This window comes from Crocuta crocuta, unplaced genomic scaffold (genome assembly GCF_008692635.1).
Source record: "Crocuta crocuta isolate KB4526 unplaced genomic scaffold, BGI_CrCroc_1.0 scaffold587, whole genome shotgun sequence".
NCBI classification, from domain to species: Eukaryota; Metazoa; Chordata; class Mammalia; order Carnivora; family Hyaenidae; genus Crocuta; species Crocuta crocuta.
The window spans coordinates 233,174-257,387 of NW_027532403.1; the positions used below are offsets into that span (position 1 = coordinate 233,174).

A 24,214-nucleotide genomic window follows, 5' to 3' on the forward strand; every position below is an offset into this window, starting at 1 on the left:
CTAGGGCTATGATAGGGCATTGTGTTTCTTGGAGAAAAGGGAAGTCAGGACAATTTGTCAGTTCTCAGAGCATCTCCCTGAGCTCAGTGGAAAAGAAAAATATTACCCATATGACTCTTATAGTCTAAAAATACACTGTAGCTGGAAATACAAATGTTCTCAATTTGAGGAAATGGATAACTATTTAAGAATAACTATTTAAGTGACTAATTAGAATAATGTGAGAGTTATTTCAGCAATGCTTGAGGTATCTTCAACTCTGACCTCTAGCTATGAGACTGTTTTAGTTTCATTATGCTGCCATAGCTACACTTAATCCATTCCACTGTCACAGAATGTTTATTTTCCACATTTCCAGCCCATTAACATCTCTAACACAACATGGGTTTTTACAACCACTCCCAGTCTCAAAATTGGTGAGTACTGTTTATCAAACACTTCTGACATGTCTGTGTTTAGGAAGCAGAGGAAAGACCTTCCCAGGAAGTGGATTTGTGCCAGGTAGCTCAGTCTGTATCCATAGAGGGATAAAGATATTTTGTAGCTTCTTTGGGCCATTTGGGGGGATAAACCCATATCCTAAGCATATTGGCATCTCTATTTTGGGAAATTTTATTATATATATATATATAATATGCATATATTATATATATTTACATTTATTTATTTTTGAGAGAGAAAGTGAGACCGAGCATGAGCTGGGGAAGGGCAGAGAGAGAAGCTCCAGGCTCTGAGCAAGCATTCAGCACAGAGCCCAACATGGGGCTTGAACCCACGAACCGTGAGATATGACCTGAGTCATATCAGACACTTAACCAACTGAGCCACCCAGGTGTCCCTATTTTGGAAAATTTCAATCTGGGGAGAAGATTGTAGGAAATGTGCTAGGTGGCTTCAAGCATTTTGAAGAAGTTTGTGGAGAGCCCTTGTTCCAAAATATTCTGGAACACAAAGTAAGAATAAATGGGTATAAAACCCAAGCCAGAATATTTTGGTTTAATGAAAAAATAACTTTCTAACAATTACATCTGTCTTGCCATGAATAAGCTGCCTTTAGTAATAGTAAACTGCCTTGGATCATCTCACGGTGATGTCATCTAAAGGATTCCTACCCCAATTGTAAAATCAGATCAAGTTCATTTGAACTCTGAGAGTCTATGATTCTATGAAAGTTTTTATCATAACCAAAACACAAGGAAATTAGAATTCTGTTTTTGAAGGAGAAAAATTTAATATATTTTATCTTATTATACATTTCCCCTAAATTACAAAGTCAATAGCTGCAAATATATTCTGCTACAAAGCTTTCTGTAAGAAATATCTCTATAAGAAAATACATCTCATTAACATTTCCTGTAAATAAATTACTTCAAATAATAATTTTGGGATGTACATGAGGGAAATAATGCAAAAACCAGATTGTATATGTAATTGCTATATAGGAAATGTTTGAAATGTTCCATTATCATGTTGCCAAGCTTATAGAAACCTGTTTGTACAGACTTTGGTTCTTGGATAGATCAGCTGATAATTTTTTGTTTTCCCACATGTCTATGTGGGGAAAATGTAAATCTTAATCATCCTAGTAAATGTGTATGGGAAGCTGAAATTCTTAATAGATATGCAGGCTCACATTCAATTTCTAATGAGGAAACTGAATTTGAGACTGCAGAAGAGGTTTAAGTAAAAGAAAATTAAGGAGTGATTTGCAGTCTACAAAAGAAAAGGTCAAAAATAACAAGATAACTTTTTTGCTTTATGCTCTAGACATAATATTTAGAACTGAGTAAAGTAAAAAAGTAATAAAATGGTTTCAAAGAATTTGGAAATTGTGATTTCTATAGGTTAGCAATATGTAGATTTTACACGTTATCTTATTTATATTTTTGATTTCAATGGCTGCAGAAAACAGAAATAAAGTCTTTGGCAAAAAACAGCTGTTGCAGAGAAACTGGTACAGAAATTTCAGGTGCCCTTGGCAAATTAGAAACTTATCAAGGACAATGGAGCCTTACTATTCCAATCTGCATTGGGAATCCATTTCATGAGACCTCTTATTATTTTAGCACCTCAAAAATATAAAATAAATATTCTGAGGTCAACTAGTGACCTACACAGAATTCATCTGCTTAGTAAATATTGTGATAGCAAATCCCGTGGAAAACTCTCATTTAGGTTGTGTGGCCTTGGGCTTCAAATATGAATAGTCAGTTTGTGCTTCAGATATATGATCGACGTGTTGCCAAAACCTCGGTATTTGACATTATTTTTTCCATTTCCTTTGTGTACTCCAGTCCAGGGCAAATATAGATCAAGTTTCTATTATCAGCTTTAGCCAACTATACTGCAGCATGTGTAAAGAATAAATGTATTTACCAATCTAATTCTATCAAACATAGGGAATGCCAAAGCTTCAAAAAATAACAATTTGCATTGATTCTGTATTTTGGGCACCTTAACATTTTTTGCAAACTACGAAATTCTGCTCTGTACTATTGACAATTAATCAGGATAGTTTGGAAAATGAAATATATTCAGGGTAGGAATCACATACAATCAAGAAAGATACAATGTCATTCTTCTAGAATGTGAATGGACTCTCTTTGTCTTCTACTGGTTCTTATTAATTATCAATGAAACTAAATATTTAAAAAATGTAAATAAGCAGTTTGAAGAAAAACAAGTTTGGTTTTTTTCTAAAGGCCTTCATAATGATTTGCAATTGTTTTGAAATTATTTGGAAAATACTGACTTTTTTTCTTGTCTACCAACACCTTTCATTGAGCAGTAGAAGCAGTGTTTAACAACTCTTTTTGTGTTAGAGCCTATCATATGCCAAAGTATACAGGGACTATTTTGTTAACCTATGACTTTGAATTAGAAATATGGCTTTTAGGTTATTTCTATAGGCAATCACCAATGAAGGAAACCAATCTTCCAGCACAACCTAAACTCTGGGAAAGTCACATGGTATCCGTAATTTTTACTGTGTGCTTTTTTCAGTAATAGCATCTTCACAAATGTGTACATTATTTACATAAACAAGTTGCATAATGGAAACACGTCGGTTGCACTACATCTGTCACCCTTTCTAATCTCTTTATCCTCTTTGCCTTTCTCTCTCTGTGATCACTATATCCTTATCACATCCCTTATTTTTGAGCCATTCTTCTGACATCCAAACCCTATTTTCCACCATGCTGTAATGCATTAAATACACAGATTCACAGTCTGCTAGCATTGATTTTCCTCAGAGGTGATCATATTTTCTGACACACGTGGAGTCTGGCTTTGGAGGAGTAGGTGGCATCTTTCCATACTTTACACGACAGGCCTTTTGCGCAGTCACACCGCTGGAAAATCTCCAGCCCGTGAGAGCCCTTCTTGCGCTGTTTGGTACAGACTTCCCCCTGATGGAGCACTGGTTTGCATATTTTGGTCCAGAAGTGACGAGCGCAGCAAAACCCTTCAACGCAATCTGACGATCGTAGGCAGGGGTCTCCTTCATGCCCTGCAGAGATGATGACCAAAAGATATTACCATGACACTTGAGAAAAAAAAAAAACTCTACTTTGCAATCAGAAGTACATATTTGTGCTTGTACTGTCTTGCATGAAGTTATTATTTACTATGGAAAGTCTTGGATTCATATCAATCCGGTGTCCCTCTAATCATGTCAATCCATTATTGTCCATTTTGATTATTTGGTGTCTGCATATCAAGTTCTATGAATAGCTGGAATGTGCTTCATCTTCTCTTTACTTTGGCATGATCTGCTTTCAGATATTTCCTTGACTATGTTTTTTTTTTTTTTTAAACTAAGTGAGTGAAACATAAGTAAATAAAGAGAAGTGCTTTCAAAGTAAATAATGTGATGCCTTCCTGGAAGTTGTAAACAAACTGATTCAAGGAGGAAGCGGAGATTCTCAGGAACTCCTAAAGCCGTGTATCAATGTCTACCCAGCAAACAGAAACTTAAAACATAAGATGTTTAATGCAGAGAACTAGACACACAGGTAGTGAATGGCAAGGCTAAGAAGCAACCAGAAGATGGTAAAGCAACAGAGCAGGAAGCCGCTTCCATGTTTAGGCTGGAGGGGCCAAAGGAGAAGGTCATGACAGAATGTGGAGCCTGGAACCACTAGCTAGGACTGGATCCCAACAGGCCCATCTGGCAGGAGCTGAAGACCCAGGGAAATACAGTTCTGCCAGAAACATTACCTGAGGAAGGGTTAACATGTCGGCCTTTTTTTCTTTCCTGCTTCTCTCCCACAGCCAAACCCACGTGGCCAGAAGCCACCTGACAGGGAGCCTAGAACATGCAGTCTATAAAAAGCTGTGATACAGAGTGGAGTAGAGAAAGGACAGACAGCCTCAAGGTCAACCAAGAACCCTTCATTAGAAACACATGGAAGAACACATCTGGATATTTAACTTAGAAAAAACGACTAAATCAGCAAAGAGCAAACATACATATCACAGTTGGATTGATGTGTAACCTGTTTCAAGGAGCCAATAAACTTCTCTGTGATTTTGCCAGATTGTAAATATTTTAGGCTTTTTCAGGCTATGTGATCCATCACTCCTCAATTCTGCTGCATGTCACAAAAGCAAATAAATATAAGTAATACCTATTGAATAGGCAAGTCTGTGTTCCAACAAAACATTATTTACAACAACAGGCAGCAGGACAGATTTGGCTCACGAGCCATAATGTGCCAATCCTGATCTAAAGGATTAGCTGTCGGCCCCGATATAATCAAACCCACTGTGTGCATGGACAAAACTCACTAGCCATTGTCATGAGTTCTTCCTAGTTGCCACCAGAAAATTACACATGGGGGGGTGCCTGCGTGGCTCAGTTGGTTAAGCGTCTGACTCGTGATTTTGGCTCAGGTCATGATCTCATGGTTTGTGGAGTTGAGTCCTGCATGGGGCTCTGCGCTGACAGTGTGGAGCGTGCTTGGGATTCTCTCTCTCTCTCTCTCTCTCCCTCTCTCTCTTTTTCTGCCCCTCCCCCATTTACAGGCACACAGGCACACAAACTTTCTCTCTCTCTCTCAAAATAAGCCTTAAAAAAAGAAAAGAAATGCACATAAAACTATATAAAATATTAGTAAATTTGAAACTGTGCTGTGACATAGATACCTATTGGAATAATGAAGGATACTCATGTAATAACACATGTATGTGAATTTGGTGGTGTAGCCATAAGAGACTGGGCAAAGGACGTAGGTCTTCAGAGAGTATAGATAGGACAATTGAAGAAGAATTGTTTATCTCCTTATCACTATCCATGTCAACAATACTATTCCAGGTCTAATAGATCTGGAATTTTATAGGATACTAGCTCCTCAGAGCATGCAAATGTGGGGAAATGCTTTTGTAGTCAAGGAAACAGACTTAGAGTGTTTAAAAATTTAATCAGTTTTACTCATTGCTGGACTTCTCAGAGCCTTCAATATGCAAATATTTATTATATAAAATTCCCAAAATGGGAAGATGCATTATTATAAAACTCTTCTTTCACAGGATGTCTTAACTGAGTAATGCCCCACAGAACACACTTGATAAATGTCTCCTTTAAAAATAATGCCTTCAAAATGTTACTATTAGTATTTAAGTTTAATAATTTCATGCTTTGAAATTTTACTGTTAGTGATTAGGCTTCCCTAATATTTTGATACAAGTGAGGGGATTTTATGACCATATATCATCCCATTAGAAACCAATTATTTTTGATAAGTTGGTTTATGAATAGTATAATATGTGATTGTTTATTGAAATAATATTTCTGTAAAGGTGAGGAAAAGATTCAAAAGGTTAAGGATTTAATCATATGACAGCAAACATTTAAAGGCAGGTCTGTTTAGAAAATGGCATGATTGATAAGGGTGTTGTAGTTCTTTTACTATGTATTTTCTTTCTTTTTTAAAAAAAATTTTATAGTTTATTTTTATTTTTGAGACAGAGAGAGACAGAGCATGAGCGGGAAAGGGGCAGAGAGAGAGGGAGACAGAATCTGAAGCAGGCTCCAGGCTCTGAGCTGTCAGCACATAACCCGATGCAGAGTTCGAACCCAGGAACCGCGAGATCATGACCTGAGCCAAAGTTGGACGCTTAACAGACTGAGCCACCCAGGCTCCCCTTACTATATATTTTCTAATAATTTAAGATCTCTTAGAAACCTCCAGAATCCTCAAAATTAAGAATTAATAAATTCAGTTAAAATCTTGGCAATAAAGTAGCTTCCTTGTATTTTTTATAAAATCAATGCAATTTATGACTTCTATGTTCATTATACCTCTTTTTAAGCAAGAAAAAGTAAATGTACAGCTACAGATAGCATACCTTTTATATGTGACATCTTAGTGTGTGGTCTTCCTAGATTCTGCCATCCCAAGTCGTGGTTTGAATAATGGCCATGGTTTCGATCTCTGTGTCGAGTGCCATCCAGAGCTGGGATGTGAGGGGTTAAGATGCTCTCAGTGACAGGGATGCAGATGCCTGGAGATGGTGTGTAAGCAGTTAGACTTATACAATTCTACAAAGTATGGCTCTTGTCCAAGTATTCTGCTGATATGCAGTATGAAGCTATCTTCTGTCTGTCTGTCTGTCTGTTTATCTATCTATCTATCTATCTATCTACCTATCTATCCATCTACCTATCAATCCTTTATCCTCTATTGAGCCGTTCATTTATTTACATAAAGATTAAATTGTACTATTTAATATTAAGTAATATTAAATAGTTTGGTCTGAGCTAGACTTCCTTCATTTGACTCTTGTCTCTCTCAGGACCAAGTGACTGTGGGCAAAAATAGGAATTAAAACATTTCATTAAGTTATTGTGAATACGTGTGAAGTGCTTAGAATAGTGACTTAGTAAATATTAAATTAATATTAGCTATTAGGACTTTAAAAATGTCTGACCAGACACCCATCTTCAGGATCCAGCTTCCTTTGTTCAGTCGACAATATAATTCTAGTTAACACTGTAAACATCTTTAATGGTATGAGGTATTTCTTCTCTTCACCTGCTCCAGGTACTTCCAATAGGACTCTGCCCAGAGGTCAGGAGCAAGTATAGGAAAAGGAGTACGATCATATTGTTTCATATGATTAAGTTATGTTTCTGATCACCTTCTGTAATTATTTAATGATGTTATCATGTATTGTCTGTGATTCTTCATTTCATCATTAATGCTGAATTGTCTGCCTATAAATTCATGGAGATTGGGTGAAGTCATGCTTATGGAAAGGCTGGGGAATAAACTCCTGTGTTTCCTTTTGGAGGAACCAATCACTCCCTCCCTATCAATGTTGTGCAGGGTGGGGCCTTTAAAAGAAGACACCTTGAATAGAAGAATCAAGGTATGAAACTAACATGAAACTGGAAGAGGCACTCACCAGTGCATTGCTAAATCATATCAGGTTCCTTGTTTGGTCTCTTGTACATATTCACTCATGTGCTTAGTGGAATAGAACCTCTAGCTACTTATATACAACACTTCAACATGGTAAATCCTAGATCATCATAAACGATCTAATATAGAAAGAGATCAGAATCCAGGAAAACTAGGATTGGGGAGGTAATCCAAGTAATTGTACACATATCTAAACCATGATCCAGTCCCTGCCAGTTTTGAAAGGCTCCTTATATTTCAGGGACTGGCTAAGGAGAATTTAGTCTAATTTGCTCGGCAGCTCCCACATAAAAAGAAAGAGGCTTATCAACACTGAACTAGCCCTTACCATTATTGCAGCGGGTACCAGGACAACACATGCCATCTCTATGGCAGCGCTTCTTTTTCCTTCGACACACCATGCAGGCCGATGATCCTTGGTGGGGACTGTGGCAGTATCTCCCAATTTCACATTCCTTATCACTGCTACAGGGGTAGACCTGTCACAAAGTGAAACAACCCCACCAAATGCAAAGTAGATTAGATCTTATAACACTTGTAAAAACTTACTGCAGCAAATCGTAATGGGAAATAAACCACAATATGTTCCTCATCAAAGGAAGCATGCCATTGTGATAATGTTCTGAGCATAAAGCCTACATAGTGACACTTTATTGAGGACCTTAGAAATACTGACTGTTGGTGGTAATGAAGATAATGTTGATGCTAGTCATATATTTTCGTTGGCACAGCTTTGGAGTTGGGATTTAGATTTTGTGTTGATCAGTAGAGCTTTTAAGGGTAACTTTGGGGGCTCAGAAATATTTGTAATTGTTAATCTTTTTAAATATTTATTTATTTATTACAGAGATAGAGCATGAGCAGGGAAGGGGCAGAGAAAGGGAGACACAGAATCCAAAGCAGGCTCCAGGGTCTGAGCTGTCAGCACAGAATTCGACGTGGGGCTCGAACTCTCGAAGGGTAAGATCACCACCTGAGCCAGAGTCAGATGCTCAACCAACTGAACCACCCAGGCGACCCAGTTGTAACTGCTATACTGCCACTGATTTAAGGTATAAATGAAACAGTCAGCCTAGCTACACTGTTTTTTATCCACAAAACTGGATGAGGGGGAGGTTAAATAAAATAACAAAAGGCTGTGATAGAGGTTAAAACACATCTACCCAGTTATGGAACAAATATATTAAGAGGGACTACCCACAGTTCCTGCCTGTGAGAACTATGGCAGAGAACCACTTCCAGAACTGTTTGAGATAATGAGCATTTTGGCACAAAGAAACGTGGTGATGAGCAGCAGCGGCAATCTACATGGTCAGAGAAATGCTCAACTCCATTGACAACATGTTCTCAGGAAACAAAAAGGCAGGCTCTTTACATACAAAAATAACCCTATGGGCTACTGCACCTTCAATTTATACAGAAAGGACTCTGTTCCTACATTTCTCATCATGTGAGGAACTTAAGCAGCGTCCTAAATTATCTCCCAAAGTAAAAATATAATCTCCAGTTATGTACTCCTGACTTCTTGGAAGTTTGGGGAACATTTACAATGTCTCTATTTGCAGAGACTGAATTGAGAAACTGCATTGTCACACCACGTATCAAACTTCCTCATATTTTGAAGTATGTTGACAGGGAGACTTATTTGTAAGTTGTTTTTCTTTTCTTTTTTGTAGTTCTTTTCTGTTTCCAGAGTAAGGCATGGTTATTTTTTTAAAGATTTTTTTTAATGTTTTTCATTTATTTCTGAGAGAGAGAGAGACAGCGTGAGCAGGGGAGGGTCAGAGAGAGAGGGAGACACAGAATCTGAAACAGGCTCCAGGCTCTGAGCTAGCTGTCAGCACAGAGCCCGACATGGGGCTCGAACCCACAAACCTGAGCTGAAGTCAGACCCTTAACTGAATGAGCCACCCGGGTGCTCCAAGGCATGGTTATTTTTTTAACTGAAAAATAGAAAAAGTAAAAAAGAAGCTACATAGTTGTTTTCAAGCACACATAAATGATACAAATGTAAAACTATGGGCTAAAATTTTTATGACCTTCAAATAAGTAGTGTGATTTGAGTGCTTTGCTTATGAAATGAGATTTGATGACCAAGGTCTGTGTTCATGGTCTATTTCTTTTCCCTTATCTTTCTTTCTCCCTCTCTTACACTCTCTTCCCCCCGCCCCCCGCCCTTTTCCTGCTATGTGTGGCTACATTTATTCCCCACGTGTTTTCTGTTTCCATCTGATCCTCTTCATTTTGGCAGAGGAAATAAATGTGAAGCTGACATGGGAGTCTGAAAACTACATGTTCTATGGGGAAAAAATTATAATTTCAGAATTATTACAATTTACTGTTTACCCTCAAAAGAAAATAGAAAAATCACAAATTTCAAATTGAAACTGGTTTTGAAGGATTGCATAGTGGCCATATTCAACCCCCACATTATCATTGAGCCAGATAAAGCTACAAAGTAAATTTGCATATTATTATTCCATTCTGGATCTCCCTCATCAGGCTTAAGAGAGAATCTGAAGGAGGTTAAATTCAGAGTATTAGGCCATTTTTCAAAAATCCAAGACTGATGAAAACAAAACAAATGTCACTTCCCGCCTTGCCACACTCTCTCCCCCAAGCACTTTACTCCCTTCATTTTTAAACCCATTAATTTTAATTGAAATACAATTCACATGTTTCTGATTCATTTACATTTATTTCATCAAATTGTTTTGCAAGAAACATTTGATGTCTTACAAGTTTTTTTTTCCTTCCTCAAAAATAGGACATGTTCTTTCAAAGGAAATAAACATGTGCCACCTAAAACATCATGTGAAATTTACAGCGCAAACAACAAATCTTCAAGGGACTCTGAATATAGAATAATACTTGATTTAATTACTAAAAAAAGCCTATATGGTAAGAAACAAGTTGTTTCCTAAAAGTAGCAGTTCATTTATGCAGAAAATTGTGGAAGACACATCATTAACTTCCTATTCTCAGATGGTAGGAAATGGAAAATACTTGAAATGGAAAATATTTGATGCAGATGATATTGCAAAAAGTAATATGCACAGTAGTCCTTTATTTGAATGGGATCACAGTCACATTCTCACAAGTTTTTCAGAGGAAGGCTCAGTTGACCTAAGAGGTAAAATATATTGGAGGACATGAATGTATGTTGCATAATAAATTGACTTTAAATAGAAATGACACAGAGAGAAAAATATGTAGAATTTTTTATAATGAAAGATTATCATTAATGTGATGTCACACTTGAGATGGAATCCCAGACCATAACTTTAAGAGCAATTCTTTGACAATTAAAATAAAATCTTAGTAATTGAAATGCAAGGTTATATTATACAGCTTCTAGTATGCTTATGAAACTCCTAGCTCCAATAAACAGCCTTCATATATGAATGACATAAAAAAATGCTAAGACACATTGATTGAAGCAGGCTTTAGGGAAGACAAAAAACATGTGGGCATGCCTTACCTTCTGCAATCAATGTCCCCCAGCCCAGATCCCCTCTGCCATATAGTTTCCTGTGGCATAACTATTAGCAATAAAAACAGAACATGAGAAAATATGGATCTGAACCATTAATAGCAATTCTTGTATTTTCAGCTTCAAACATGATTTTTCAGTAAAGAGTCTGAAACAAGACCGTTTTCATCTCAAGTATGAGGGCTCTGCAGCTCGCTATCGTTTTCTCCCACATTTCCCCCTTTAACATGTCTGGAAATGGTATCATAGGAGGCAAGAGCGGAAGGGAGGAGGAATGGGAGGGAGGGAGAAAAAAATGGAGGGAGAGAGAGGCAGGCACACGGATGAAGTAGCTATGGAGCATCCTGAAGAAGTGAGGACTGTGGCAATTAATAGACCACTGATGGGTATTACATACATTAATGAAAGTGCCATTCAGATACTTTCCCATAGAAAAAGTCTTTATTTTCCATTTTCTTTGAACTCAGAAGACTGTTCTTATTCCTGCTGGTTGATGGTTTTATGACAAACAAATAATGTATTTGAGTATCTTAGTCTAAATCTCCATTTCACAAAAACAATAATATGCCTCCCTGTTACTTATTTTTATAAATTAATAAGAAGACTGATTTTTTTTTACATCTATGGAAATGATTAATAGTGAATTTGTATGGCCCCTCATTTACTTGTCTAGGTGAACAGTCTGAGAAACAGTGAAATCTGGCTGCACGATCATCCAGGAATACTTGCCTCTATGAAAAGTCATTCAGGACTTAGCCTCAGTCACAATGAGGAGAGAGACTCATTTGAGATTCCTAATAATAGCGGATGATAGGCCATAAATTAAGAATGTTTGAGAGCTGGCCATGGTCAGGTCAAAAAACAAAGAAGTTTTGCCCAACCCCCTTTCCAGGCTAAAAATAGAGTGGGTTCTAGTTATCTTACAGCCAGGACATGAACTAAAACAGAGTGAACGCATCGGACCCAGCTTGAAAATCAAGTCCATCAAAAACACGCATGTCTTTTTAGTATAAAGGATTGTTTTAAACATCTATTTATTCTGTGCGAATTTGGAATCATTATTTAAAATTTTAGCAATGAAATAGAGAGAGTTTAAGTAACTTCTGCAAATAAGTCCTATGGACTCACTAGCAGAGAATCTGGGGATTCAGAGCCCTGCCCTGGCTCTCAGGCTTCCCTGAAAGGTATCATGACTAAGAGCATTTACCAGTGGCGGTTTAATGCATACACAGAGAAGGGGTTTTCAGTGCTGACCTGTGTGCCGAATTTAGAGATTAGAAAAATAAACTTGGCCGCTTCTCTCTCTAGAAGCCTCCAAATACCAACAGCATGTCCGGGTGCAGCTGTTGGAAAGACAGAATACTGGCGCACAACACGGACAATGCCGTAAACAACATTTTCTCATTTCATTTCTGGACAATGGTTTTATGTCCACTTAAACTCGATGTAATCAGAGTTATAAGTAAAAGCCCATCATGCAATTAATGATAATTAAATAATATTCTAATGAACAAAATAAAATGAAAGGTTACCACATCTTATTTAAACTAATTGAACCTGCTTTTTTTTTTTTTTCCTTTCAATTGTTCTCAGAACTGCAAGGAGAAAATACCTGTTAATTTGAGATTAAGATTTAGGGTTGAATTTATTCTCATTTTTCAACAGCTGTCCATCCCTTAAAACACAGAAATGCGACAATGACATAATTGGATCCCCACAAATAATGAAATGAGGAAGAGTATCTAGGTGTCTCAGCAGCACTGGCTATTGAACAGACCTTTGGTCAACAACTGAAACCTTGGTTTAACTCCCAAGTTTTCAAAATAATGACATTGTTCCTGTTTAATGATGGATAGGAAAAAAAAAAGGAAGAGAGAAACATCACATAGTGTTCATGTGGGATGGCCACCCATCCGGATTCTTGCAAGACCGTCCCAGTTTTGTTGTTGTTGTTTTAATCGGGACAATCCTTTGTCCCCGCAAGCAGTGTTTGTAACAATCGGAAGTTTTCTGGAGCCAGAAAAACATCGTCAGCTGGGCAGGCAGAGGAAAGCCTGCAGGGGGACGACCCAGCTGTGGGAATGAAAAACATTTGGGGCGAGTGGCTAGAAGGAGGTAGCGGCAAAGACCTGGGGACTGACTAGAAGGTCTGGGGTCTCAAGGAGAACAGAGCAGCAGGTTGGCAATCACGTTTGGGAAACCAGATCAGACTGGCTCCCCACCCCCCACCCAGTCCTTAAAGAAAAGATAATTTCCCTTGCCTAACATTCCTTATGATAGCTCTCTGTTCCAATGAATATATAAGGTATGCTACCCTTTAAGGTGGTCATTTCAAAATCAAACTTTAAAATTGCAGCTTCGGGAGATGCAGGGACACAGAATTCAAGCTGACCTATGTGCAGTTGCACAGTGCATGCCAAAGGCTGTGCAATCGGATCTTTTCCTTTGTCCACAGTTGTCTCTAGGGGATAAGGGTGTATCTTTGAGGATTCCTGAACATAAGGCCAGGGTGATTGAGCTATATTAAATTGGAGGGGAAAAGTTCAGATATCTCATGATGTTCTGGATGTGTGCCATAGGTTCATTAAGGCAGCTATTTGGGTATTCATTCAATATTCAGTAATTATTTATTTAGCATTTATTTATTGAACACCAGCTACAATCTAGACACAACTAGCTCTGTGATCTACAAATGTTCTGCCTGCACTATCCATAAAATAATTTTGAAAAATACATATCCTCTCTCATGCGCAACATGTAAAATTTTTCAGCATACATTTAGCTAGTGTTAGTAATAAGACATATAATGCTAAACATTTTATAAGATAAAATTCACAGTAATGATTAGTTTTAGAAAACATTCAGTTAAATTTTGAAAGATATAAGTCATCACAATTATTTTGGATGTTCTGTATCCAGAATCTTCCAGCCACGGCCAAGCTTCATTTTTAAAGAATTAATGACAAGATGAGGAAAGATGTGTTTAGGATGCCCTAATCAACCACTAAGAACAATCATTGTTAAAACAATACTCCAAATTCTACTTTCATCTGTCATCCATAAAAGGTTTTATGCTGCTGGTTAATGCAGTATATCAAGATTTGGAATGCATGACAATTTTGCCTTTCTTTCCACATAAAATGGCGAAAGACTTATGGTAAACACACGCACATTCCCAGACAATTTTAAGAAAGAAAAAAAAAAAAACTCCAGCAAGTTAAGGATATGGAAATCGATTCCCTTAACACAATTCATGCTGTGCGCACTGTGGAAAACCTTTGAGTACCTCTTGCAGATATTCATTTTAAGGCTGGGATTGTTAGATATTTGGTTTTGACATAGAAGTTCAGGGCTGAGACACTTCTGCTAATGCCGCCTTGATTATAAGTTAGGAATGATGGATCTCTGCCAGTAGTCCGTTAACTTCCCCAATGTGTTCCGAAAATCTCACTTAAATCCTAAGAAACAATCATTCTATGAAATCAAGGCAACGTCCTCTCTGAGTTGAGTTGCTCCGCTCTGTTCTCTGTATATCATTAAGCGAAAAGGAGATTGCAGGGAGTTCTCTGCTTCGGACACAGACCACATTCTCAACTGTTAACATGTACATTGCTGCTATTGATCAGGATGCAAATGGGGAAAGCTGACCCTTTCTATACGGTCTCAGCATTTAGAGAAATCTAAACATTGTAGTTTCCCTGGGTTTTTTTTTTTTTTGCCTGTTTTTGACGGATTTTCCTCCCATTTGCATCAGATAAGAAGAAAACACTTCCATACTCAAAAAGCAGACTCTTGGAAGTGCATTTGTAGCAATGGTTGGAGCCCTTGATACTCCATATATAATTAAAAAGCCCTTTGTAGTTCTGTGATTGGTAGAGGATAATTGTTCTAACCAAAACAGAGGAAGAAACCACACAATTTCAAGTGTTCTTCCAAATCCAGGGCTGAAGGACTACAATATAAAATTTTCAGTGTAGCCTGACACATTTTCCTGACTTCATGACCTTCAGAAAGGTAACAGGGTAGGAGGAATTTTGGAGTCCTACTGCAGTTTGAATAATGCGTCCACAATTAATACACTGTTATAAGTTACTTAATGGAGTCTCCATTCTCTCTTTGATAAAACGAATATCATTTCCACCTTCAGCAGCGTTTCCCTCCTTACCAAGTCTTTAAAATCTCACAGGATTTCTTTAAAAACTAGTTATTCACAGACTCGTCATAGAGATTCTAATTTTGTAGAACTGGCTATGGTCCAGAAGCCTGTATTAGTAATAAATACTATTGTGGTACTTATAGATATGGTAAGATAGGGGAACACTGCTCAATATAATTGTTACATTATATATATAATGAAGAAAATGTCTGGTCTCTATGAGATATGGACTCGATATTATTTCTGATAGGTAGGGGTCTAAGTGGGGAATTGGTTCCCTGACATCAACATGAATCTAAGTAAGAGATTCACCGACAACAACTACTTCCAGGCAGGTTCACCTTTACCTCTACTACTTAGCCACTGTGCTTAGGGGTAGGCTTGAGAATTTCTGGGACTATATGAAAAAATAAAGTATCACATAACAAACATACCAATGCACTTCGGGAGATACACAGTGTAGACTCAGAGCTATCAACACGCCCATTGTAGCTGGACGGTTTCCTATCCTCATGTGGTGTACACCTGGGTCTTGTTGGCAGGACACAGCGTTGCAGTTTTCTTTGGCTCTTGTATCCTGTGGGTCTTTAAAAACAACTACTTTTTCTCTCCGAATCAAGTATGATAAATAGATGTTCATTTCTTTTATTTCCTATTTCTGGTGTAGCATCAAATTTCTCTTTCCAGTGAAAAATCACATTCAAAATTCAAATGTTGATGTCCAGGTAGATTTAAAAACTTAACATACTTTATGATTATAGAATAAGTCAATGCTGGTAAATACGTCTGAGTCCAAGTGTAAACGCTTGTGAATTTTAAAGAGTATATGAATTGGAGGCCTTTTTCACTTGTAAAATCATGGTTTATGAATGAAGATAAAGAAATCCAGTGAAGACATATGTTCATATATGTATATATATATATATATATATATATATGTTTCTGTGTGTGCANATTGCATTATTTCAGGAAGTACACCCAAGAAAAGTATAGCAGAATTTACTCATAGAAGATAGGACTGAGTTATTGAGAACTGAGAAGAGAGGAAAATTTTAGTTTTCATGTAAAGTCTTTTAAACATTTTCTAATTTTGCACGAGGTGCATGTATTATCTATTAAATTAATTCAATTTTTAAAGGAACTAATCTGAAGAGCTTCAACATGAAGTTTTTTATTCCTTGCTAATTTATGTCTCATAGTTAATGTATTAGGAAGGCTTGGAAGAGCTTGGATTTCCTGCAGTTGGGACTTCTTGAAAGAGTATCAAGAATCCAAGCTGAAGTTTCTTAATTAAAAGTTCTCTGTTTTTATTGATGGAACCTTATTAGCAGAGTCAGATCATTGAATCATTTGTACTATATACACATACAAATCATCCATCATTCCAACAATTCCTTGAGGTGACGTTTATTGTATTGTTCATGTAGTATAGAACACGCAAACTTTATACTTTTCTAGTATCATTTAATTCTCTTCCCCATTCTATTCTGATTTTGAGGAAACAGTTGATGGAAGCCAATCAAACTGAAAAGTTTGTTCTCTTATGGCTGGGAAGATGGGAATAAAAGCACAGCAGAATACAATCCTCAATATTTGCTGGCAGTGAAAAGACTCAATTTCTATGTAAGAGCTACTTTAGGCTCTGTGTAAATATTAATTGAAAATACAAAACATTACCATTCAAATTTAGAGTCATGAGCAATAAGGCAGGCAGCGTCCTATCCCTCCAGGTGTGCTGGGCTGAGAAGAAGCAATGACCTGAGAAGAAGCGGGATCCCACGTGATTCCCCAGACGGTTGGAGCAAGAGATTTATTTAATCGTGACAGACACAAAGTTTGAATTGACTAAAAACCTTTGCATTAAAAAAGTAGGATGCAGAGGTGGTACACAATTCTAACAAGATTTCTGCCAAAATAACTCCTCTATTTCTACCTTTGCATTTGGAAGAAAATAAAAAGTAAGTGTATGAAGAGTCCTGGACTGGAATCATTATGACATGACACACTACTGACATATGGAGGGACTAAACTACAAATTACATATGCAGCAGGGTGAAGGACTTTAACTCCTGGGCTTTGGATAAGCCAACTTGTCTGTTACTGAAGTGAAAGGAATAGAAGTCATTTCATCCATTATTTCACCATTCTTATTCTTTCCCATTTCCCAGATTGACCCCTTCCCTAGCCATCCCAAGCCAATATTTATATAGCCTGTAAAACAGGTTAGAAATCTGTGTCCCATGCCCCAGCTTCATTTTTATTTTTATGGAATAATCAGTTAATGGGACAAGTCTCACATAGAAATTCATGCAAGGAGCACTCAAAATACTCTCATATTGTCATTTCTGGGTTCCAAAGAGCCAGACAAACTATGTCAAAGACAGTCTGAACTCAGTCTCAGAATCTCTGATGTAACAAAAGGGTTAAAGCACCCGGGTAGAATAGTTGCCTGACTTCCTGAAGGATGAAATTACAATAGTTAAGGCTACTCATTTATTTCAGGCATTTGCAAGATGATTGGGTTCAAAAGCCCCAGCTTGGAGGGTATTTTTATTTTTAGTGTCTGATAATAGCAATTATATGACCACATGTTGTTTATTAAAATAAAATACTTTCCCAAAAAACAATCGATATCCTGATACACACGTGGTCTTACTTACCAGCCTTTCTACCTTTCTGAACCAATTTAAATTCTTATTGTGTGGAAGAAAGAAGAGAAGGTCAGCAAGGACAAGGCAAACTTATGTCGAGCAAACAGCATGGCATAAAGACATCAGTCATTGACTTACAATCTACTTTTATCAAAAAATTCTACTTAAATGCTTTGTTAAAGGATTGGAAAGGGAGGAAATTATAAGCCAGATGACAGATTCTTTGGTTTGTGTGACCCTCCTGTTCAAATCTCAGCCTCAGAAATGTGGTACATCTTATGATGACATACTCAATGTGTTAGTAATCCCAAAGAAAACACATTGAAGACGTTGGTCCCCCACGCCACCCACATCCCATTCATCCGCTTTGGTGTGGCGACCAGCACATTCTCAAAAGTGCAAGGGAGGTCAGATGATTTGTTACTAGATGAAAAAAATGAAATCATGTCTCCGGGCTTAAGTCACTTCCCCTCCATCCCTCGGTCCTTCCAGCCTGTGCAAAGAGTATGCTCCTCTGTATTTCTGCTGCTTCCTTTGTTGGCCTTTGTTCATTACTAAGAATCCCCAGATGTACTGGCATTGGACTCTTTTTGACACCTCTGAGTCTGGCCTCACATTCCAGAAGCCTTTGTAGAAAATATGGGGCATTAACATGTGAGATGGAGGAGGGAGGGTGGGAAAGAGAAGTGGAATGCAAGTAGAAAAGCAAGGACTCTCCATCCCACCTGCCCTGGGGACTGGGGTAGAACTGTCCTTCCTCAGCACAACCCCACTGCTATGTTGGTTAAACAAAAGTCTAGGCAAACAAATCAAATGAAATTCATTAGCCAAACGGCTAATAGAGTTTTTATACAACTTTGCTAGGGTTGCTCTGTAATCCTATGCTTTTTTCAAAAATGTTTCCCTCCCGCCCAACACTACAGTGTTTCTAGAACAGTTTAGAATGCTATCTGAAATCTGTCCTGTTTGGTTTTGTTTGGTTTAGCTTAAGAAGGCAGCTGTGTCACAGGAAAGATGATCAGAACACATTTTTGTTCTCAGCATGACACATGATCCCCATCTACCTCCCCAGCATTTGCATTACACATGCCAGTGCTATGGGGCTACTTGCACATCCTTTAGCCACACTCCCTCATGACCAGGCATTTGCACATATTCTCCTGCCAAGAATACCTTTCCTCCATTTTCTTCCTTATCAGGATAAGTCCAGTTCACTATTCAGAGATTATATCAAGTGACTTTATTTGGAGGAAACTTCAGGGCTGGCTCCTTACTTCCAGCTGATTTGGATGTCCTATTTCACCTGCACCCTGTTGATACTTCATGCTTATCTGTCCCGTGATCTAGAGCATGCTCTCTAAAGCCTTCTTCTGCCTTCTTTATACTCTTTGATTACAGAAATCCTCTTTCATCCTGTATCCCCAGTGGTCACATCATGCCTGGAATAACAGTATTCCACATTTTGTCCAGTAATGAACTAATGAATGAGGTTTTGTTGTAACAGTGTCTGGAAATCTGTACAATGAATTGACAAAAAAATGCTCACGTAAGGACCTATGAGAAGATGGTAAAAAAGAAAAAAGAAAAAAAGGAACTTGGAAATTAAACAGTGATTTTTTATATATTTTGAAATAGATTTTTAAACCTCTGCTAAGTTCTACATAAGTCATTATAACCTACTACTGTATAGCTAAGAACGTCTTACATGTTTAAGAAGAAAGGAGATTGGTTGGTGAGTAATTTTCCAACCAGCAACTTGGCTTCAAATATTTCATTATGAGCCTCAGATTCACGTTTTCAAGTACTCTCATCAACTCCTTTGCATGACATTTCTATAGATGATGATATTTTTCACGTGTAAATTATGTAAAGTGAAAAGTAGGCTCTTTCATTTCTAAGTGGTATCAATGGTCTCTGCCAGAGCAATGCCATCCTGGTGGCCTTTCACATCAATGGCTCTGGATTTCACCTCTTCCCTATTTGTCTTCAGGGAATTGTTTAAGCCTATTGGTGGATTAGCCAATAGGATCATACCTGATAGTGTTCCTAGTTAACCACCACCACTATGAGGTATTATTGTAAAGATGCAAGAAGGTGAGCAAGAAGCTCATGACGGCTTCCTTTAAACATCTTGGAGGCATGTAGATGGAATACTAAGGGGATTCAGATTCTTGATACAGCTTAGTCACAGAAATATAGCAACCAGTACCTAACAACTAAAGTGATTTTTTTTCCAAATGTGTGCCTCATGGAATGCCACATCAATGCATTTATGGGATTTCTGACTTGTTTATGGACCTAATGAAACTGAGCCAAACAAGGTTCTCACCAGCCAAGTTAAATTAGTTAAATCTCATTAAATGCCAATTTTTACCAGAAAATGTGGACAGTGCTTCTAGATTTTGAGCCAAATTTATTTCAAATCATATCTATATTTCTGTACAAACCAATCCAACTCCCCTCATTATGCCCACACATTAGAATTTCAGAAACACCCATACACTTTTCAGACCCATCTCCCAAGTTTAAAAACTTAAAGGAATTTACAAAGGACTTTATTCAGCCCAAGATAGGTTCATATTTGGTATTTGTAGAATGATGAGATGGGCCTACTGCCTGGGCAAAGATGCAAAAAATAAGAATTCTACCTTCTAGGTCAAATTTCCCAAGTGAGATATTTGCTACATGTTTTGACTCCAGGTAGGGATGTCACCATGTGTTTGAAAAAGTTGAGTCTCTGTAAGACTCCTGTACAGTTTAGCTTCATAGTCAAGGGACTAGAGTGATTGGATCCCCTTGTTCTATGAGAAGAGGATGTAGCCACACCTGGGCACAGCAGGTATCAGACCGGATGGATTACGGTCTGACTCGAACATTTCCTGGGTTTAAATGAGATCACCAGAACTTCATTCACACAGGCAAGTCAAGTCGTTTCCACATTAACATTGGATGAAGTGATTTTTATTACAAACCCCAGCACTAGCCAGGCTCTTTTCTGAGGACAGATCAAAAGCATAAGGATCTGGTCATGTGCTGCTTTTCATCTCCCTTTCTTGAGCACAGCACTGCCTAATACACACTGATCAAATTCTGCCTGGGATTTTAAACAGGATGGTCTGGAAAAGCCAAGAATAAACTTGTGAAATAAGACTGCTCATCCCATAGTAACGAGAATTGGAGCTGTGCTTGTGCAAATGGTACACTGAAAACTGTTTACAACTTGAAAATGATGATTCCAAGAAACATTAGAATACCTTTCTTATAGAAGGACGTTAAATAACTAACAGCAAATTTGCTAAGAAGTCCAGTTCTGCTTTCTGGGAACGTTCCAAAAAGTAATGACGGAGCTTTACAACACAGTTTCACAGAATGAAGTCATTAAAAGAGTAATCAGCCAGTTATTGATTATATAACAATAATTAATATGTAACAATAACTGTAGTTAGAGCTATCTGTCTTCAAAGTAGTGAACTCTTTAAGTATTAACAAATTAACTCCCTCTGTCACAACTGCCAACATATGCTTACACAGCTCTAGGGAGACCTTTATTTAACATCCATGTGTTCTCATCTAGTAATATCTGCAGGGGGATCTTTCCACTGATAGATAAACATATTTGGATGCACAGAGATGGATAATAATACACACCCATGTCCTGCCGTCAGGCTGGTTTACTGCTGAGTCCTCAACCAATACCCAATCAAAAGCAAAAATGTGTTTCCAGTGATAGAGCAGTATGGTTTTCATTGAGGACAGACTTTGCCGAAAATAATACAAAAATTGTCTGGGAATTTGGGTGCATAACCTGGGTGTGGTGAGGATGAGCTTTTCACAGTTCTCACTAGAGTTCAGTAACTCTCCACATAACCTCAGCCCAGCCATGGATCCTTAAATTCACCATCTCACCAGCCAAAAGGACTCCTCCTGCTAACAGATGCCACAGTTGCTAGAGCTTCTCCACAAACTGCACATATTTTCATGAGACCTTGAAAATAACAGGCCACTGGAAACTACAGATATTTTGCAGATGTGCCTTTTACAAAAATGATTTCACAATTTGCCTACGTACTTTATCGATATGTCTCTTTACAAATGAATGAAGACCAACGACTGGGCTGGTCTTCATGACAAATCTCAAAATTTGATGGTAATCACTTCTGCCTGGTAATTTCTAAAATTGTAAGCCTTCAAGAATTCTACATACTGGATAGTTAATGATTTTTACAAAAGTGTTGTTAACCCTTAGTTTTAATAATAGTATTGCACTTGTCTTTAAAAAGTTCTTTTCTCTTAAAGAAAATGGAAATATTTGTGGATAAAATAATCTGGATGTATATAGGATTTACTTTAGAATGCCCTACAGAAAGTGGGGGTGAGGGGGGCAGTAAGCATGAGTTAAAAACAATCAAAGCTAGGGGCGCCTGGGTGGCTTAGTCGGTTAAGCGTCTGACTTTCGCTTAGGTCATGATCTCGCGGTTCATGGGTTTGAGCCCCGCATCGGGCTCTGTGCTGACTGCCAGCTCAGAGCCTGGAGCCTATTTCAGAGTCTGTATCTCCCTCTCTCTCTGACCCTCCCCTGCTCACGCTGTCTCTCTCTCTCTCTCTCTCTCTCTCCTAGAAATAAATAAAAATTAAAAAAAAAACTTAAAAAAAACGATCAAAGCTATAGGGTGGGCATGTGGGAGGTCACTATTACTATTCTCCCTGCTTTTGTCTACGCTTGAAATTTCCAGCAGGAAGAAACTAAAGGACTCCTGAAACATAGGCAGAACGCTAATATTCAAGGAGAGTCAACTCCAGACATCATATGAAATCACTTGGTTCCATACGCAGAGCACAGGCAGCATCCTGACAATGTGGAGTCCAAATCCTTTCCTTCTTCTGATTCCACCCTCACCTTGGAGAGGCTGAAAAAGCAACTTCTGATAAGGCTGCATCAGGCTGACAAGACCTCTGATAGTGTGAATAAACTGGAGCATCCCCAAACTGGATTATTCGCAGTTTACTAAGTGGAGGTAGTAGTGCATTCATTGTATTCATGAATCAGTGCTCCAGCGTCTGATGCTCTAATCTCTAGAGTGAAAGTTATCCCTGGAGCCCACAGAAAAACACCCACCCCAGGCCATTGTCATCCATTGACTATTACTGACGTGCTGCCCATGTAGTCATGTTAGGGGTAGTGGAGATGCACAAGATGTAGTCCCTGCCGTTAAGAGAATCACACAGGGCAGAAATGAGACATTGCGGGGCACCTGGGTGGCTTAGTCGGTTGACCTTCTGACTTTAGCTCAGGTCATGATCTCACGGTTCGTGGGTTCGAGCCCCGCATCGGGCTCTGTGCTGACAGCTAGCTCAGAGCCTGCAGTGTTTCAGATTCTGTGTCTTCCTTCTCTCTCTGACCCTCCCCTGCTCACGCCGTCTCTCTCTCTCAGAAATAAATAAAAAACATTAAAAAAAAATAGAAATGAGACATTGCTTGTATGGGTAGTCGGGTGTCTGCAGTTAACGATATACTTACTTTCAGCCCACTTTTTCAGAGGGTACGCACGTAGGAACCCCATTATCTTAGAAAAGGCAAACAAGAGGAAAGCATTGATATCAGACTGAGTGAAAATTTTCTAAGTACCTGGAGTTTCTTAGTTTTCTGTTTTGTTTTTGTTGTTGATTTTGAAATAACTGGTGGTATATGTGTGACCCTGAGGTGAAGGATTGTATCCCTTGATACCAGCTACATCAACTGCAACTGGTGTTTCCCTCCGCCAATCCTCAATTCATCCCAGGACAGCTGCTTGAGAGGGAAAGATAAAATGTTTTCTTTAAAATGCCACATTATTTGGCAACACTTGTGAAATGTCTGTCTAATTGAAATGACAGGGCTCTCTGTTTTTCAGGAAAAATAAAAGTAGCTAAGAATAGTTACTCTCTGAATAGCCTTCCCACAAACTCACATCTGCAGAGCACCTTCTCACTGGCAAAGAGCCTTCAAACACATTCTCTCAGCCAATTAGGGAGGTGAGGTGGGTAGGCAGTTAAAAAAATTATTGATGTGAAACTCACATATTATAAATTAACCATCTAAAAATGAATAATTCAGTACCATTTTACTACATTCACAGTGTTGAGCAAGCACTACCTCTTTTTAGTTCCAAAACATTTCCATCACTTGAGCCCTCCCACGCAATACCCAATAAGCAGTTTGGGTAGGCATCACTACCTTTCAGTTCTACAGTGGAGGAAGCTTGCTCCTCCATGACCACCAGATAGTAAGTGCCAGATCCAGAAACAAAACTGCTTAAAAATTGCCACATAGATTAAGCCACTCTTAATTCCTTGCTGAAAATCAGTCCTTTTTTCAACTGGCTAAGCTTATTATCTCTCCCAGCATGCCTGAGAAACTGAAAACTGTGTTAAGTTTGTGCTTCCAGAATGCCAGAGGGAGCAGTATCTCCTATCATGGGTCTGACACGTAATGCCAGGCAGACATAGT

The 24,214-nt window shown here is 38.2% G+C and overlaps 1 protein-coding gene across 1 annotated transcript in view; it reads right to left on the reverse strand.

The window, feature by feature from the left end:
• Window positions 1–1,266: 1,266 nt before the first annotated feature.
• The window catches only part of DKK2 (dickkopf Wnt signaling pathway inhibitor 2), a 102,225-nt gene continuing 79,277 nt past the window's right edge, over window positions 1,267–24,214 (reverse strand). Inside the window, exons 2-4 of the mRNA XM_077778471.1 lie at window positions 7,756–7,906; window positions 6,352–6,507; window positions 1,267–3,511 (exon numbers count right to left, since the gene is read on the reverse strand). Coding sequence (XP_077634597.1) covers window positions 3,261–3,511; window positions 6,352–6,507; window positions 7,756–7,906 — 558 coding nt within the window. The 3' untranslated portion in view covers window positions 1,267–3,260. The remainder of the gene's footprint in view (window positions 3,512–6,351; window positions 6,508–7,755; window positions 7,907–24,214) is intronic.